The following is a 17058-nucleotide window of genomic DNA, read 5'->3' on the forward strand; positions in this document are numbered from 1 at the left end:
AAAGGGCCTGGAAACCAATGCAAATTTCCCCCAAAACCAGCCCCAAACCCTCCAAAACTGGCTCCAAAATGGGCCCTGAAACTCGCCCCAAAACCAGCCCCAAAACCCCCAAAACTTGTCCCAAAACCAGCCCCAAACCCTTTAAAACTGGCCCCAAAAAGGGCCCCGAAACCAGCACAAATTGCCCCCAAAACAGGCTTGTAAACCAGCCCCAAACCCTCCATAATTTGCCCCAGAAAGGGCTCCAAAACCTGTCCCAAAACTGGCCCCAAACCCCCCAAAATTCGCACCAAAACTCGCCCCAGAACCAGCCAAATTTCCCAAAACCAGCCCAAATTTCCCCAAAATCATCTCTGTGCCCCTTTTTGGGGAGGGGTCTCCCCCCCCCCAGCTCTTTATTGGACAGCAAAACCGGCCACAGCAACCAAGGGGTTAAACGGGAGGGAAATGGGGCAAAAATTGGTAAAAAAAGGCAGAAATGGGGGAAAACGGGTAGAAACAGGGCAAAAGATCCTGTAGAAATGGGCAAAAAGGGCAGAAATGGGCATAAAATTGATAAAATGGGCAAAAATGGGGCAGAAATGGGGCAGAACAAGGGAAATAGGGCAGAACAAGGGAAATAGGGCAGAACGGGAGCAGAAATGGGGCAGAAATGGGGTGCAAATGAAAATAAGTTGGAAATAGGGCGGAAAAGGGGGAAAATGGGTTGGAAATGGGGTGGAAGTGGGCAGAAATGGGGCAGAAAAGGGAGAAAATGGGGCAGAAATGGGGTGCACATGGGGGCAGAACAGGGGTAGAAAAGGAACAGAAAAGAGCAGAAATTGAACAAAAAAGGGGGGAACCGGGTCAGACCCGGGTCAGAAACGGGTCAGACCTGGGTCAGAACAGGGGAAATGGGTTGGATCCGGGTCAGAAAGGGGAAAACAGGTCAGACCCGGGTCAGAAAGGGGGAACGGGCCAGAACTGAGTCAGAAACAGGTCAGACCTGGGTCAGAGAGGGGAAAATGGGTCAGAACCAGGTCAGAAAGGAGGAAACGGGTCGGACCCGGGTCAGACCCGGGCCAGACCCGGGCCAGAAGCCCCCGGCCAGCTCAGGCCTCCAGCAGCTTGCCCAGGAAGCGCAGGTTGAGGATCTTGAGCTGCTCCTCCAGGTCCATGCGCACGATGCCGTCCTCGCCGTCGATGCTCAGCAGGATCCCGGTGGCCTCGCGGTCCTCGCCCAGGATCACCTTCACCTGCGGGGCACAGGGCGTTCGGGGGGTCCCAGAGGGGCTTGGGGGGAATCCTGGGGGTTCCCCGAGGGGTTCGGAGGGATCCTGAGGGGTTCTAGAGGGGCTTTGGGGGTTCCGAAAGGGGTTTGGGAGGATCCTGGGGGGTCCCAGTGGGGTTTGGGGGAGTCCCAGAGGGGTTTCAGGGGGTCTTAGGTGGTCTCAGAGGGGCTTGGGACAGTCCTGGGGGGTCCAGAGGGGTTTGGGACAGTTCTGGAGGGTCCCAGAGGGGTTTGGGATGATTTGGGGGTCCCCAGCTGTGGTTTTTGGGCTCCCAGGTGTATTTGGGGGTCCCCAGCTGTGGTTTTTGGGCTCCCAGATGTGTTTGGGGTCCCCAGCAGTGTTTTTGGGCTCCCAGGTGTGCCGGGGTCCCACCTTGTTGCTCTTGGTGGGCGTGACGGGCTCCAGGTGCTCGCTGGACACACTCACGACCTTCTCGCTGTCCTTCAGGTACACGGAGCACATCCCGCCCTGCGGGCCGGGCTCAGCCAGCGCCCCAAAGTGCCCAGAAATCCCCCCAAAATCCCCCCAGGAATCCCCCAAAACTCCCTCAGTCTCCCCAAACCCCCTCCCAAATCCCCAAAGCCCCTGTGAACCCCTCAGACCCACCAAAACCATCCCCAAATCCCCCCAAACCCATCCCAAACCCCTTACTCAGCCCCCAGACCCCCTGTGAACCCCCGCAAGCCCCCCGTGAACTCCCTGTGAACCACCCAAACCCCTCAGAGCCCCAAAACCCCTTCCCAAGTCCCCCCAATCCCCTCCCAAGCCCCCTCAGACCCCCCCAATCCCCCCCAGCCCCCCGCAGCCCCCGGCCCGGTACCGTGACGCTGCGGATGACGCCGGTCTGCCCCACGGCGGCGCTGTCCAGGTACGAGTCCCGCACCTTCACCTGGATGTCCGTGGTCACCCAGTCGCCCGCACTGGCCTCGATGCCTGAGCCCGGCGTGTGGGGGTTGTAGCCCCCCGGCGACGGCGCCCCCGGCGTCATCGGGCTGTAGCCCACCGGGCTGGGGCTGGGGCTGGCCTGGGGGCCACGGGGAGGCGGTCAGGGGGGGATGCGGGGGAAAAAAAGGGGGTTTGGGGGGGTACAAGGGGATACAAGGGGGTTTGGGGGGGTACAAGGGGGATACAAGGGGGTTTGGGGGGGTACAAGGGGATACAAGGGGGTTTGGGGGGGTACAAGGGGGATACAAGGGGTTTGGGGGGGTACAAAGGGGATACAAGGGGGTTTGGGGGGGTACAAGGGGATACAAGGGGGTTTGGGGGGGTACAAGGGGGTTTGGGGGGGTACAAAGGGGATACAAGGGGGTTTGGGGGGGTACAAGGGGATACAAGGGGGTTGGGGGGTACAAGGGAGGTTTAGGGGGGTACAAGGGGGTTTGGGAGGGTACAAGGGGGATACAAGGGGGTTTGGGAGGGTACAAGGGGGTTTGGGGGGATACAAGGGGGTTTGGGGGGATACAAGGGGATACAAGGAAGTTTGGGGGGATACAAGGGGATACAAGGGGGTTTGGGGGGGTACAAGGGGGTTTGGGGGGATACAAGGGGATACAAGGAAGTTTGGGGGGATACAAGGGAGGTTTAGGGGGGTACAAGGGGGTTTGGGGGGGTACAAGGGGGTTTGGGGGGGTACAAGGGGGATACAAGGGGGTTTGGGGGGGTACAAGGGAGGTTTAGGGGGGTACAAGGGGGTTTGGGGGGGTACAAGGGGGATACAAGGGGGTTTGGGGGGATACAAGGGGGGGTTTGGGGTCGCCGGGTGGTTTTTGGGGTCCCAGGTACCTGATATGCCATGGGGGAGGGCGTGGGGTGGTTTGGGTGTTTTTGGGATGGTTTTGGGGTGTTTTGGGGCTCGGGGGTACCTGGTACGCCATGGGGGAGGGCGTGGGGTGGTAGCTGGCCGGCGAGTGCGTGTTCTGGTAGCCCACCGGGCTCGGGGCCACCTGGTGGTAGCTCTGTGGGGAGGGGCTGGGCTGGTAGGAGCCCTGGGGAGAGGGGACGGCGTAGGGCGAGAACTGCTCCGTGTTGTACCTGCAGGCACACCTGGAGTCACCTGGGGGCACCCGAGCCGCCCCCACGCTCCCAGGCAAATCCTGGCGTCCCCCAAACCCCAGGAGCAGCTCCAAGGCCCCCTTTTGGGGTCCCCCCCACCCCAAACCCCCATTTTGGGGTCCCCCAGGGTCCCATTTTGGGGCTCCTCCTCCCCCAGGGTCCCATTTCGGGATCCCCCCCACCCCAAACCCCCATTTTGGGGTCCCTCAGGGTCCCGTTTTGGGGTCCCCCCACCCCAAACCCCCATTTTGGGGTCCCCCAAACTCACAGGTCCCATTTTGGGGTCCCCAGGACCGTTTACCCCCTTCCCCCTCACCCACTCCCCATATTTGAACCCTGCAGATTTTGAAGGGATTCTGGGGGGATTTTGGGGGAATTTCAGGGAGATTTTGGGCTCCCAACTCCCTGTATCCCAACCCTGCAGATTTTGGGAGGATTTTGGGGGGATTTTGGGGGTCTCTGGGGGTCTGCACTCACATGGCGGGCGTGCCGGGGGTCTGGGGGTTGTAGGGCTGGCTGACTTGGGGCGAGGCGGGGTCGGGGTACCCGGGGGTCTGGGGGTTCGGGGTGCCCCCGTAGCCCTGGGGCGACGGCGTGGGCTCGTCCTCAAAGCCATACTCGAAGTCCTCATCCGCCCTGCGGGGAGTTTGGGGAGGGGTCCCCGAAAGTGGGAACCCCCCCGAGAGAGAGACCCCCGAATTGGGGAGGGGTCCCCGAAAGTGGGAACCCCCCCGAGAGAGAGGGGAAGGAACCCCCGAATTGGGTTAGGGGACCCCACGGGGGGTCGGGGGCTGTTTTGGGGGGGTACATCCCAAAAGAGGCAGTTTTTGGGGGGGGGGTCTCACCTGGAGGGTGTGTTGGGGTTGTTGGGGTCCCAGGCCCCGCTCTGGGCCGGGGTCCGGCTCCCGTCGTGCAGGGGGGTCTGGGAGCCGTAGTGGGGGGTGCGGCTTCCTGGGGGGCACCCCAAAATTCCTGTCACCCCCCACCCCGAGCCCCCCGGCCCTAAAACTGTCCCCAAATGTCCCCAAACATCCCAAACTGTCCCCAAATGTCCCCAAACTGTCCCCAGCTGTCCCCAAACATCCCAAATGTCCCAAATCATCCCCAGCTGTCCCCAAATGTCCCAAATGTCCCCCATTATCCCCAAACTGTCCCCAGACATCCCCAAATGTCTTGGCTGTCACCAAACATCCCCAAATGTCCCCAAACATCCCCAAATGTCCCCAAACATCCCCAGCTGTTCCCAAACTGTTCCCAAATGTCCCCAGGTGTCCCCCAACATCCCAAACTGTCCCCAAACATCCCCAAATGTCCCCCACTGTCCCAAACTGTCCCCAAACGTCCCCAGCTGTCCTTGTGGCCCCCAAAGGTCCCGAAACATCCCAAACTGTCCCCAAACGTCCCCAGCTCTCCTTGTGGCCCCCAAAGGTCCCCAAACATCCCAAACTGTCCCCAAACGTCCCCAGCTCTCCTTGTGGCCCCCAAAGGTCCCCAAACATCCCAAACTGTCCCCAGCTGTCCCCAAACGTCCCCGCCCGCCGCAGGGGCAGCCGTGCCACTCACCGTCGTGCAGCGGGGTCTGCGAGCCGTACATGGGCGTGCGGGACCCCGAGCCGTACATGGGGGTCTGCGAGCCGTACATGGGGGTCCTCCCGTAGGCCGAGGTCAGGCCCCCGGGCCGCCGGGACCCCCTGCGGGGACGGGGGCGTCAGAGGGGACCCCCGAAAACAAGGGGGAGGTCACCGAGACCCCCCAAAAACCGGGGTGGGGTCGCGGAGAGCGGGCAGGGAGAGAATCCGCGGCGCCCTGGGGGTGTCGGTGGCCCCCTCGGTGGGTCCCGGGGGGCTCCGGGGGTGTCCCCCCGCCCAGGGGGGTCCCAGGGGGGTCCCGGGGGGTCCCCCCACACTCACACAGTGGTCAGGCGCTGCCTGTCCACGGAGATGGTCTGGCACGTCGAGTGCAGCTCCACGCGCGCTGTCGACTCCGTGGCGTCCTTCACCACCCCGATGTAGCCTGGGGGGCACCCGGGGGGCTGGTCAGAGGGTTTGGGGACCCCCACCACGGGTTTGGGGTGTCCCCAAAGGTCCCCGGTGAGACCCCCCCCCCCCAAAAAACTCCTGGGTGAGACCACCCGAAATGCCTCAAATGTGCCCCAAAACACTCCCAGGATGCCGCAAAACACCCTGAATATCCCCCAAAACACCCTGAGGGTGCCCCCAAACACCCCAAAAATGCCCCCTAACACCCCAAAAGTGCCCCAAAACCCCCCAAAATTGCCCCAAAACACCCCGAGGATGCCCTAAAACCCCCCAAAAATGTCCCCAGACCCGCCAGAAATGCCCCCAAACTCCCAAAAATTGCCACAAAATGCCCCAAGGATACCCCAAAACATCTTCCAGATCACCCCCAACACCCTGAGAATGTCCCAAAACACCCCAAGAATATTCCCAGACCCCCACAAATGCCCCACAACACCCGAAGGACGCCCCAAAACGCCCCAAGGATGTCCCCAGCCTCCCCCCAAAGCCCCCCAAGCCCACCTTTGTAGGGCCCCTGGGAGATGCGCACCGTCTGCCCGATCAGGTCGTTGTCGCGCCGGCCGCGGCCCCGGCTCAGCCCCCCGGCCCCGAAGCCGCCGCGCTGGCCTGGGTGGGGGGCGCGGGGTTGGGAGGGGTCAGGGGGGTCCCCAGAGGGTCCCCCAGCCCCCCGGGACCCCCCCCGGGCACTCACCGGCCCCGCTGGGGTGCATGGGGCTGCTGATGCGCGGCGACATCGGCGTGAAGCCGCAGACGGCGAAGTTGGTGACGTCACGGGGCTGCGGGCAGGGAGGGGTCAGGAACGGGGGGAAAAAGAGGGAAAAAGGGGAAATCCGGGGGGTCCGGGGGCGCTGCCCACCTTGGAGCCCCCCGCCAGCACCAGGTGCCGCGTCTTGCAGACGAACATGCCGCCGTTCTCCACCAGCTTCTTGCAGTGCAGGAAGGCGAAGCCGCGGAACAGGTGGCGGATCTCGCCCTCGCGGCCCTGCAGGAAGGGGTGAGCCCCCAGAATTCACCGTGAGAACCCCCAAAATTCTGGGTGAGACCCCCAGAATTCACGGGTGAGACCCCCAGAATTCCCGGGTGAGAACCCCCCCAAAATTCACGGGTGAGAACCCCAGAATTCCCAGGTGAGAACCCCCCAAAATTCATGGTGAGAACCCCCAAAATTCTGGGTGAGACCCCTAAAATTCCCGAGCGAGATCCCCTCCAAATTCTGTGTGAGATCCCCCCCAAAATTCTGGGTGAGACCCCCAACATTTCCAGGCGAAACCCCCAGAATTCCTGGATAAGACCCCCCCCCAAAATTCCCAGGTGAGATCCCCCCAAATTCCCAGGCGAGACCCTCGAAACATCTGGGTGAGATCCCCCAAGTTCCTGGGTGAGACCCCCCCAAAAATGCTCAAAACCCCCCAAATACGCCCCAAAACACCCTGAGGATACCCCAAAACACCCCCCAAACCCCCCAAAAGACCCCGAGGATGCCCCAAACCCCCTAAAAATGCCCCAAACACTCCGCAAAAAATGCCCCAAAACACCCCAAGGATGCCCCAAACCCCACAAAAATACCCCCAAACCCCCCCAAAAAAATGCCCCAAACACCCCAAAAGTGCCCCCCAAAATGCCCCAAACCCCCCACAAATGCCCCAAAGCCCCCGACGCACGGAGTGGGGGCCGTCGATGACTTTGACGATGTCCTTGACGTGGATGTTGTTCTGCTCCGAGTCCAGCGCCACGGCGAAGCGATTGTCCTTCTTGCGGGACACGGCCTGGTGCCGCACCGTCACCACCTTCCCGTACATGTTCAGCACCTGGGACACACCTGAGTTACCTGGGAGCACCTGGGTACACCTGGAGTTACCTGGGGGCACCTGGGATACACCTGAGATACACCTGAGAGCCTGGTGCCGCACCGTCACCACCTTCCCGTACATGTTTAGTACCTGGGACACACCTGGAGTTACCTGGGATACACCTGGGATACACCTGAGTTACCTGGGATACACCTGGGACACATCTGGGACACACCTGGAGTTACCTGGGAGCACCTGGGATACACCTGAGTTACCTGGGATACACCTGGGACACATCTGGGACACACCTGGAGTTACCTGGGAGCACCTGGGTACACCTGGGATACACCTGGGCACACCTGGGCCACATCTGGAGGCGGATTTGGGGGCGCCCCTCCAGGTTCCCCCAGGATTTGGGGGGGCACCTGGGAGGGATTTCTGGGGAATTTTGGTGGGAATTTGGTGGGGATTTCCAGGAGAGATTTTGGCAGATTTTTTTGGGAATTTCAGGGTGATTTTGGGCAGGATTTTGAGCAGGATTTCAGGGTGATTTCGGGCAGGATTTTGGGGGAATTTCCCGGGGATTTCAGGCAGGATTTTGGGGGAATTTCTGGGGGATTTCAGGCAGGATTTCGGGAGAATTTCAGGCAGGATTTCGGGGGTATTTCCGGGGGATTTCAGGCAGGATTTCGGGGGAATTTCTGGGGGATTTCAGGCAGGATTTCGGGAGAATTTCAGGCAGGATTTCGGGGGTATTTCCGGGGCATTTCAGGCAGGATTTCGGGGGGATTTTGGGGTGATTTTGGGTGGGATTTCGGGGGGGTTCCGGGGGTCTCTCACCTGGAAGGTTTCCCGCTCCAGCCGCACGATGACCCCCACGGTTTGGGGGTCCAGCTGCACCAGCTCCCCCCACTCGTGCTGACCCCCCACGTCCACCCCCGAGGCCGTCTCGGAGCAGAGCTGCAGATCCCGGGGCAGCACCTTCAGCTGCGTCGGGAAACGGGAGAAAAACGCACTGGGACGGCACCAAAACCGCCTGCTTTCACCCCAAACCGCCCCTTCCTGCTCTGCAAGGCTTTCTCCTGGCGTTTCCCCAGATTTCCCCCATTTTTTCCTGTTTTTATAGGTTTTTCCCATGTCTTTCCCAAGTTTTTCCTATTTTTCCTGGTTTTTCCACAGGTTTTCTCCACATCATTCCTCATTTCTTCGATCTTACCATTTCTTCCCAGCTTTCCTGAGTATTTCCGGGGCTTTTCCCATTTCCCCATCAGGTTTTTCGTGTTTTCCCCATTTTCCTTATTTTTTGTCCATTTTTCACCTCATGCATGGTCAGCTCCAAGAACAGGATGACAAAGTTCTCCTCCCCCTTCCATTTCCCCTAACTTTATCCCATTTTAATGGGATTTCTCCCCTTTTTTTCCTGTTTTCACCATTTTTTCCCGTTTTCACCATTTGTCCTGTTTTTCACCCTGCTCTCACCTCATGCATGGTCAGGTCCGAGAACAGGATGATGAAATTCTCCTCCCCCCTCCATTTCCCCTAATTTTACCCCATTTTCCACTGTTTTTCACTGTTTTTTCAGTTTTTCACTGTTTTTTCCCATTTTCGCTGTTTTTCACCCCGTTCTCACCTCGTGCATGGTCAGGTCCGAGAACAGGATGACAAAATTCTCCTCCACCCTGACGATGAGCCCCGTGTCGCCCTCGAAGCGCCCGGCGATCACCTTCACGTGGTCGCCCATCCTGAAGTATTTCCTCAGCTCCTGCGCCGGGAACTCCAGCATATCCTGGGGAGAGAAAAAACCCCAAATTCCCGCTTTTTCACCCCAAAAAGCAGCCCGAAGCGGGTCCCTCCGGGCTCCCCAGACCTTGAGGTCCTCGTGCTTGGGCATGATGGTGATCTTGTTGCCGTCCACGCTGAGGATTTTGCCCTGCAGGTTGATCAGCTCGCCCTCGCACACCTCCACGTTGTCGCCCGGCTGGAAGTTGTGCTCCCGCTCCTTCCCTTTTTGGGGCGATTTTGTGCGATTTTGGGCAATTCTGGGGAAATTTGAGGCGATTTGGGGGGTTTGAGAAGAGGGGATGTGCCCTACCTGTGCTCTCGGTCACCACCTCCAGGTCGATGCCCTCGGGTTGGTCCTCGAATTTCTCCAGCTCGGATAAGGTGGGCTTGACACCTTCAGTGATCTGGGGTAAAATCCCACGGTTTTGGGCAAAATCCCACGTTTTGGGGGAAAATCCCACGGTTTTGGGGGAAAATCCCACGGTTTGGGGTAAAATCCCATGGTTTTGGGACAAAAATAGATCTGGGGTTGGACCAGGGGTAGGGAGTGGTTAAGGCTCAGATTCGAGAATTTCGGGTTCAAACAGGTGGATTTGGGTTCAAACAGGTGGATTTGGGTTTAAACAGGCATATTTGTGTTGGAATGCAAGAATTTTAGGCTGGAAAAGGCAGATTTTGAAGGGAAGAGGCAGATTTCAGACAGCACAGGCAGATTTTGGTCAGAAGAGACAGATTTTGGGCTGCAGAGGCCGATTTTGGACAGAGCACAGATTTTGGGCTGGAACAGGCCGATTTCAGACAGAACACACAGATTTCGGGCAGAACAGGCAGATTTCGGGGCGGACCAGGCTGATTTCGGGCCAGAACAGACCGATTTTGGACAGAACAGGCCCATTTCAGCCAGAGGACACAGATTTTGGACAGAACAGGCGGATTTCGGGCAGAACAGGCCGATTTCGGCCAGAGGACACAGATTTTGGGCCAGAACAGGCCAATTTCAGGCCAGAACAGGTGGATTTCGGGCGGAATAGGCGGATTTCGGGCGGGAGAGGCGGACGCCAGCGCTCACCACGGCCGACATGGCGAAGCTCTTGAACAGGAAGCCCTTGCGGCTGTAGCGGTTGCCCTCGAAGATCAGGAAGTCGCCGTCCGAGGCCACGTCCCCGCCCAGGGAGCTGCGGGGGCAGGCGGGGTCAGCCGGGGCCTGGCGGATCCCTCGGGATCCCGCGGGATCCCCGGGCCCCACCGGATCTTCTCGGCGTCAAAGAGGCGCTGCGGCGGCCGCTTGAACTTCTTGCGCTTGGCGAACCAGTCCTTCTGCGGGGGGAGAGCGAGAGGGGATCCAGTGAGCCTGGGTCTGCTTGGGGATCTGCTCGAGGATCTGCTCAGGGATCAGCTAAAGGATCCACTGAGCCTGGATCTGCTCAGGGATCTGCTAATGGATCTGCTCAGGGATCCACGCCAGGATCCATGGAAACAGGATCTGCTCAGGGATCCAGTGAACCAGGATCTGCTCAGGGATCCACTGAAATGGGATCTGATCAGGGATCTGCTAATGGATCTGCTCAGGGATCCACGCCAGGATCCATGGAACCAGGATCTGCTCAGGGATCCAGTGAACCAGGATCTGCTCAGTGATCCACTGAAATGGGATCTGATCAGGGATCCACTGAAATGGGATCTGATCAGGGACCTGCTAATGGATCTGCTTGGGGATCCGCTCCAGGATCCACCGAGCCAGGCTCTGACTGGGGATCTCCTTGGTGCTCTGGGACCTGCCCTGGGGACCCACCTGCCCCAGGATCCACCTGGGTGATCCCCAGGTGGATCCCCCCCTGCTCACCAGGCTCATCCGGGCTTTGATCCGGTCGAAGTCGATCCTGGGGATCATCTTCAGGGAGATCTGATTCTGGCTCGGCTCCACGTAATCCACCTGCGCGCACGCCCGCCACGCAGGTGAGCCCTGGGCCCGCCGGGGGCCGTCCCCTCCCCTCCAGGTGTCCCCCAGGTGTGTCCCCTTCTCCCCAGGTGTTACCCAGGTGTGTCCCCTTCTCCCCAGGTATCCCCCAGGTGTGTCCCCTTGTCCCTAGGTGCCCCCCAGGTGTGTCCCCTTCTCCCCAGGTGTTACCCAGGTGTGTCCCCTTCTCCCCAGGTATCCCCCAGGTGTGTCCCCTTGTCCCTAGGTGCCCCCCAGGTGTGTCCCCTTGTCCCTAGGTGCCCCCCAGGTGTGTCCCCTTCTCCCCAGGTGTTACCCAGGTGTGTCCCCTTCTCCCCAGGTATCCCCCAGGTGTGTCCCCTTGTCCCTAGGTGCCCCCCAGGTGTGTCCCCTTCTCCCCAGGTGTTACCCAGGTGTGTCCCCTTCTCCCCAGGTGTTACCCAGGTGTGTCCCCTTGTCCCTAGGTGCCCCCCAGGTGTGTCCCCTTCTCCCCAGGTGCGCCCTCTTATCCCTGAGGTATGCCCCCTCCCCCCCAGCTGCCCCCAGGTGTGTCCCCCCTCACCTGGGCGATGTCGTCCTTGTAGATGCCCCTCTTGAGGCGCACCCAGGCCTTGGGCTTGAGGTTGGTGACCTCCTTGACCACCTTGAGCACGTCGGTCATCTCCTTGATGGGCACCATCTGCTGGTTCCAGTAGCCCAGCCGCAGGTTGCCCACGCCCTCGATGGCCTGCTTGACGTGCGTCTGCTTGTAGGCCTCCACGTACAGGTACCCCCGCACGTGCTCGGGGGCCACCACCGACTTGATCTGCAGCGGCTGGGGACACGGACACACCTGGCTGGCACCTGGGTGTCACCTGGGACAGCCCCAGTGCAGCCCAGTGCAGCCCCAGTGATCCCTGTACAGGTGTGACCCCATTTACAGGTGTGACCCCTGTACAGGTGTGTCCCTATTGTCCCCATGCACAGGTGTGCCCCCATATACAGGTGTGATCCCAGTGCCCTCCCAGTATCCCCCCAGTTTCCTTCAGTCCATCCCAGTATCCCCCAGTGCCCTCCCAGTCCCTCCCAGTCCCTCCCAGTTCCATCCCAGTCCCTCCAGTTCCATCCCAGTCCCTCCAGTTCCATCCCAGTCCCCCCCAGTCCTTCCCAATATCCCCCAGTGCCCCCTCAGTCCCTCCCAGTATACCCCAGTGCCCCCCAGTATCCCCCCCAGTCCCTCCCAGTCCCCCCCAGTTCCATCCCAGTCCTCCCAGTCCCTCCCAGTCCCTCCCAGTCCCCCCCAGTTCCATCCCAGTGCTCCCAGTCCATCCCAGTCCCCCCCAGTCCTTCCCAATATCCCCCAGTGCCCCCTAGGTCCCTCCCAGTATACCCCAGTGCCCCCCAGTATCCCCCCCAGTCCCTCCCAGTGCTCCCAGTTCCCTCCCAATCCCCCCCCAGTGCTCCCAGTTCCCTCCCAATCCCCCCCCAGTGCTCCCAGTTTCCCCCCCAGTGCCCCCCAGTCCTTCCCAGTGCTCCCAGTCCCACCGTCTCCGTGTACTGGTAGGCGATGAACTTGCGCATGAGGGCGATGGCCGTGGCGCGCTCCTCGCCGATCTGGGGACAAAACGGCCGGAATTGGGCAAAGCCAAGAGCCTTCGGCCCCGCCGGCGCTTTTGGGTGCAAACCCCGCAGTTTTGGGTGCGAACCCCGCGGTTTTGGGTGCAAACCCCGCGGTTTTGGGTGCAAACCCCGCGGTTTTGGGTGCAAACCCCGCAGTTTTGGGGCCCCCCAGGACCCACCTTGCACTTCACCGTCCAGAGGTTGGGGTCCCTGCGGGGGACAGAACCTTATTATTCTGGGGGGTCTGACTCAAACCTGCCCTTTTTCACCCCAAATCTTGTTCCCAGGAATTCTGACCCAAATTCCCCCTTTTTCACCCCATTTCTCATTCCCAGGAATTCTGACTCAAATCCCCCGTTTTTCTTCCAGTTCTCGTTTTCTCATTCCCAGGAATTTACCCAAAGCCCTTTTTTTCTGCAGCTCTCATTCCCAGGAATCCTGACCCAAATCCCCCGTTTTTCCCCCCAAAACTCACTTGACGCCGGGCAGCAGCTGCTGCTGGGTGATGTCATCCGAGAGCTCGTCGGAGCCGCCGTAAACTCTGGGAAAAAGGGGAAAACGCCCCAAAATCAGGGGGGTTTGGGGGTGGGCGTGGCCAGGGGCGGTGACAGAGAGGAGGGGTCACTCGGGGGTCACTCAGTGGTCACTCAGGGTCACTCAGTGGTCACTCACGTCTCCCCCACCGAGGATTTGGCGTATTTCTTCATGTAGTACTCGCCCAGCTCCTCCTCCCGCTGGTCCCTGCAAAAATGGGGGGAAATCAGCAAAAAACAGGAAAAATGGGGAGAAAATGGGAAAAACTGGGAAAAACTGGGGGTGGGAAATGGGAAAAATTGGGAAAAATGGGAAGAAAAGGGAAAAAAATGGGAGGAAATAGGAGAAAATCAAGAGGAAAATGGGGAAATGGGGGAAAACCAGGAAATATGTGAGGAAATGAAGTGAAATCAGCAGAAAAAGGGAAAAGCGGGGAGGAAATGGCGGAAAATGGGGAAAAATAGGGAAAATGGTGAAAACGTGGGGAATTGAGGAAAAATGGGGGAAATGGAGAAATGGAAAAATGGGAAAAAAATAAGGGGAATGGGGGAAAAGGGGGGAAATGGGGAGAAAATGGGGGAAGATGAAGGAAAATGGGAGAAAAGAAAGGAAAGTAGGGGAAAAGAAAGGAAAATCTGGGAAAACGAAGGAAAATCTGGGAAAAGGAAGGAAAATGGGGGAAAAAAAGGAAAATGGGAAAAAAGGAAGAAAAAAGGAAGGGAAGCAGAGGAAAATGAGAAAACAGAATGAAAATGGGGAAAAAGCGGAGAAAAAGGAAGGAAAATGGAGAAAAGGAAGAAAAATGGGAAAATGAGGAAAAAAGAAGGAAAATGGGGAAAATGAATGAAAATGGGAGGAAAAGGGGGAAAAAAGGAAAAATTGGAATAAGGGAGGAAAATGGGGGAAAGAAAGAAAAATGGGGGGAAAGGGGGGGATATGAGCAAAAAGGAAGGGAAAAGGAAGGAAAACAGGGGAAAACGGGTAAAAAAGAAGAAAATGGAGCAAAGGAAGGAAAACAGGGCTGGGCTCACCTCCAGAGGTTCTGCAGGCGCCGTGCCCCCGAGCGATCCTCGTCCAGCACCACGTTGTCGATGTTGGAGGCTGAGGAAGAGGAGGCAGAGGAAGGTCGGGGATGGGGATTGGGAATCTGGGGGGCTCTGGGGACCCCCGGGATTTGGGGAGGGGGGGGCTCTTACCTTCGATCTCCTCTGCCCCGGGGAGAAGGTGACGGTGGAGGATGAAGTAAATCAACAGCAAAACCGGGGAATGGGGGAAAATCGGGGGTTTTGGGGGAAAAAAACCGAAAAAAAGCAACGGAAAAGCCCCAGGCGAGAGCGGATGAGATGGAAGGGGGGGTGGGGAGGGGTGATTGGGGACCCCCCCGGGAAAGGGACAGGGAGAGGGGATTTGGGGAAAAGGGGGGAAAAAGGGATGTGGGGAAAACAGGAGATTTGGGGGAAAAGGGGGATTGGGGGGGAAAAAAAAATTTGGGGAAGAGGGGATTTTGGGGGGGAAATGGGAAAAATGGAAAAGAGCATTTGGGGGAAAAAAAGAGGATTTATGGAAAAGAGGATTTGGGGAAAAAGGGGATTGAGGAGAAAAGGGGATCGGGGGAAAAGGGGGTTGTGAAAAAAGGGGGTTTTGTGGGGAAAAGGGATTTAAGGAAAAGAGGATTTGGGAAAAGGGTTTTTGGGGAAGGAAGAGGCAGTTTTGGGACTGGGGGTGGGGAGCAGGGACCCCCCATGCAGGGCTCACCCCCCTCCTCCCTGCAGCCCCCCGGGCTGGGCAGAGCCCCCCCAGCCTCACCTTTCTCCAGGATGTCCTCAGCCCCATCCTCCCACTGATCTTCATCCTCGTACTCATCGTCCACGTCTGGGGGGCATGGGGGTCAGCGGCCGGGAGAAAACCCAAAAACACCCAGAAACCACCCAGAAACCCCCCAAAAAACACTGAAAACCCCCCAGAAAACACCCAAAACACCAAAAGCACCCAGAAACCACCCAAAAAACACCCAGAAAGCCCAAAAAACCACCCAGAAATCCCCCAAAACCCCAAAAGCACCCAGAAACCACCCAACCCCCCCCAAAAGACACCCAAAACCCCAAAAATCACCCAAAACCCACCCAGAAACCACCCAAAAAAACCACCCAAAAGCCCCCCAAACCCCCACAAAAACCCCTCCAAAACCCACCCAAAACCCACCCAAAAATCCCCCCAAACGCTTCAAAACCCCCCCAAAAACCACCCCAAACACCCCAAAACCCCTCAAAACTGCCCCCAAACCATTCAAAACCCACCCAAAAATCACCCAAATCCCCTCAAAACCCACCCAAACCCCCCCCGACCCCCCTCACCGGCCTCGTCCAGGATGAACCCCCCGTGCCGCGGTTTCTTGGCCGGCCGGTCGTCATCTTCCTCCTCCTCCTCCTCCTCATCGTACTCCTCCTCCTCCTCTTCCTCCTCCTCCTCCTCCTCCTCCTCTGCCTCCTCCTTCCCGCTGCCTCCCCCGCGCTGCTCCTCCGCCTGGGGGGGCAAAGGGGGGGTCAGAGACCCCCAAAACCCCCCCAAACCCCCCGAGCCTTCGGCCTCACCTCGTTCTCGTCGCCCTCGTCGCTGCTGCGCTCGCTCTCCTCCTCCGAGAAGTTGCTGTCCTCGCTGTCCGACATGGCCGGGGGGCTCGGGGGGTCCCGGGGGGTCCTCAGGGGTCTGGGGGCGCTCTGGGGGATCCGGTGGGGTCCAGAGGGGTGTTGGGGGTCTGTGAGGGGGGGTCTGTGAGGGGTCTGGGGGTCCCTGAGGGGTCCATGATGGGGGTCTGTGAGGGGTCTGGGGGTCCAGAGGGGTCTGGGGGTCCCTGGGGGGTCCATGATGGGGGTCAGTGAGGGGACTGGGGGCCCCTGAGGGGTCTGGGGGTCCCTGGGGGGTCCATGATGGGGGTCTGTGAGGGGTCTGGGGGTCCCTGAGGGGTCCATGATGGGGGTCTGTGAGGGGTCTGGGGGTCCCTGAGGGGTCCATGATGGGGGTCTGTGAGGGGTCTGGGGGTCCAGAGGGGTCTGGGGGTCCCTGGGGGGTCCATGATGGGGGTCCAGAGGGGTCTGGGGGTCCCTGAGGGGTCCATGATGGGGGTCTGTGAGGGGTCTGGGGGCCCCTGAGGGGTCTGGGGGTCCCTGGGGGGTCCATAATGGGGGTCTGTGAGGGGTCTGGGGGGTCCAGAGGGGTCTGGGGGTCCCTGAGGTGTGTTGGGGGACTGTAAGGGGGGGTCAGTGAGGGGTCTGGGGGTCCCTGGGGGGTCCATGATGGGGGTCAGTGAGGGGTCTGGGGGGTCCAGAGGGGTCTGGGGGTCCCTGGGGGGTCCATGGGGGGGGGTTTGTGAGGGGTCTGAGGGATCCAAGGGGTCCCTGAGGGGTCTGGGGGGTCCCTGAGGGGTCTGGAGGGGTCGTGAGAGGGGGTTTGTGAGGGGTCTGAGGGATCCAAGGGGTCCCTGAGGGGTCTGGAGGGGTCGTGAGAGGGGGTTTGGGGTGTCCCTGAGGGATCCAAGGGGTCCCTGAGGGGTCTGGGGGGTCCCTGAGGGGGTTCCTGAGGGGTCTAGAGGGGACAGGGGCGTCCTGAGGGCTCTGGCGGTGCTCTGAGGGATCATGAGGGGTGTCCTGAGGGGTCTGAGAATGTCCTGAGGGCTCTGAGGGCTCCGTGAGGCCTCTGGGGGAGCTCTGAGGGAGCTCTGAGGGCTCCCTGAGGGCTCCGCCGCCGCCCCGAGCCCGTCCCGCCGCCGCCGCCTGGCTCACCCGCGGGCTCCGCTGCGGGCCTGGCTCGGCCGGCGCTGCTGCGGCTCCCGTTGCCGTCGGGACCCTCCCGGAGCCGCCCCGGCGCTGCCGCGACTCCGCCGGGCCCGGCCGCGACTCTCCGGTGCCGCGGCCGCCCCGCGCGCCGCTCTCGCGAGACTTCCCGCCCGTCCTCCCGCGAGACTTCGCGCGGGCCCGACGGCGGCGCGAGAGGTCCAAAGAGCGCCGCGGGTTTAGGCGTGACGTCACCCGCGCGGCCCGTGACGTCACGATGAATCT

At 60.1% G+C, this 17058-nt stretch overlaps 1 protein-coding gene and 1 long non-coding RNA gene across 7 annotated transcripts; one reads left to right on the top strand and one right to left on the bottom strand.

Annotated features, from left to right (window-relative positions):
• Positions 1-352: 352 nt before the first annotated feature.
• SUPT5H (SPT5 homolog, DSIF elongation factor subunit) lies at positions 353-16939 on the bottom strand. 6 transcript variants are annotated; one of them, XM_085564795.1, is made up of 31 exons: positions 16783-16939; positions 15595-15720; positions 15358-15526; positions 14810-14875; positions 14200-14211; positions 14035-14104; positions 13142-13210; positions 12945-13010; positions 12649-12679; positions 12395-12463; positions 11433-11684; positions 10778-10867; positions 10181-10251; positions 10004-10109; positions 9245-9338; positions 9020-9156; positions 8783-8938; positions 7993-8139; positions 7221-7302; positions 7024-7190; positions 6219-6344; positions 6054-6138; positions 5864-5968; positions 5234-5336; positions 4887-5014; positions 4169-4274; positions 3801-3959; positions 3134-3302; positions 2092-2295; positions 1644-1739; positions 353-1235 (listed from the first exon to the last, which is right to left on the bottom strand). In XM_085564795.1, the coding sequence occupies exons 2-31, from the start codon at positions 15667-15669 to the stop codon at positions 1092-1094; spliced, it is 3354 nt and encodes a 1117-aa protein (XP_085420921.1). In that variant the 5' UTR covers positions 15670-15720; positions 16783-16939; the 3' UTR covers positions 353-1091. The 6 variants fall into 6 exon arrangements, with proteins under 6 accessions (XP_085420921.1, XP_085420922.1, XP_085420919.1 ...); XM_085564796.1 differs by lacking the exon at positions 7221-7302 and having other exon boundaries at positions 7024-7170; XM_085564793.1 differs by having other exon boundaries at positions 7024-7302.
• Positions 12417-14971, top strand: LOC146764428 (uncharacterized). Its single transcript, XR_014950868.1, has 2 exons — positions 12417-14128; positions 14776-14971. It is a non-coding gene; the product is annotated as an uncharacterized LOC146764428 (long non-coding RNA).
• Positions 16940-17058: the final 119 nt, after the last annotated feature.

The sequence above is a fragment of the Lonchura striata genome, chromosome 34, assembly GCF_050655825.1.
Source record: "Lonchura striata isolate lonStrDom1 chromosome 34, ASM5065582v1, whole genome shotgun sequence".
In the NCBI taxonomy this organism is placed as follows: Eukaryota; Metazoa; Chordata; class Aves; order Passeriformes; family Estrildidae; genus Lonchura; species Lonchura striata.

Coding starts and splice junctions, on each gene's coding strand:
- SUPT5H (XM_085564793.1), bottom strand. CDS start 15,669: ATGTCGGACAGCGAGGACAGCAACTTCTCGGAGGAGGAGAGCGAGCGC. Junction 10,868..11,432: donor ACAAGGACGACATCGCCCAG/GTGAGGGGGGAC, acceptor GCGTGCGCGCAG/GTGGATTACGTGGAGCCGAG. Junction 1,740..2,091: donor GCGTCATCCGCAGCGTCACG/GTACCGGGCCGG, acceptor CCCGGCCCGCAG/GGCGGGATGTGCTCCGTGTA.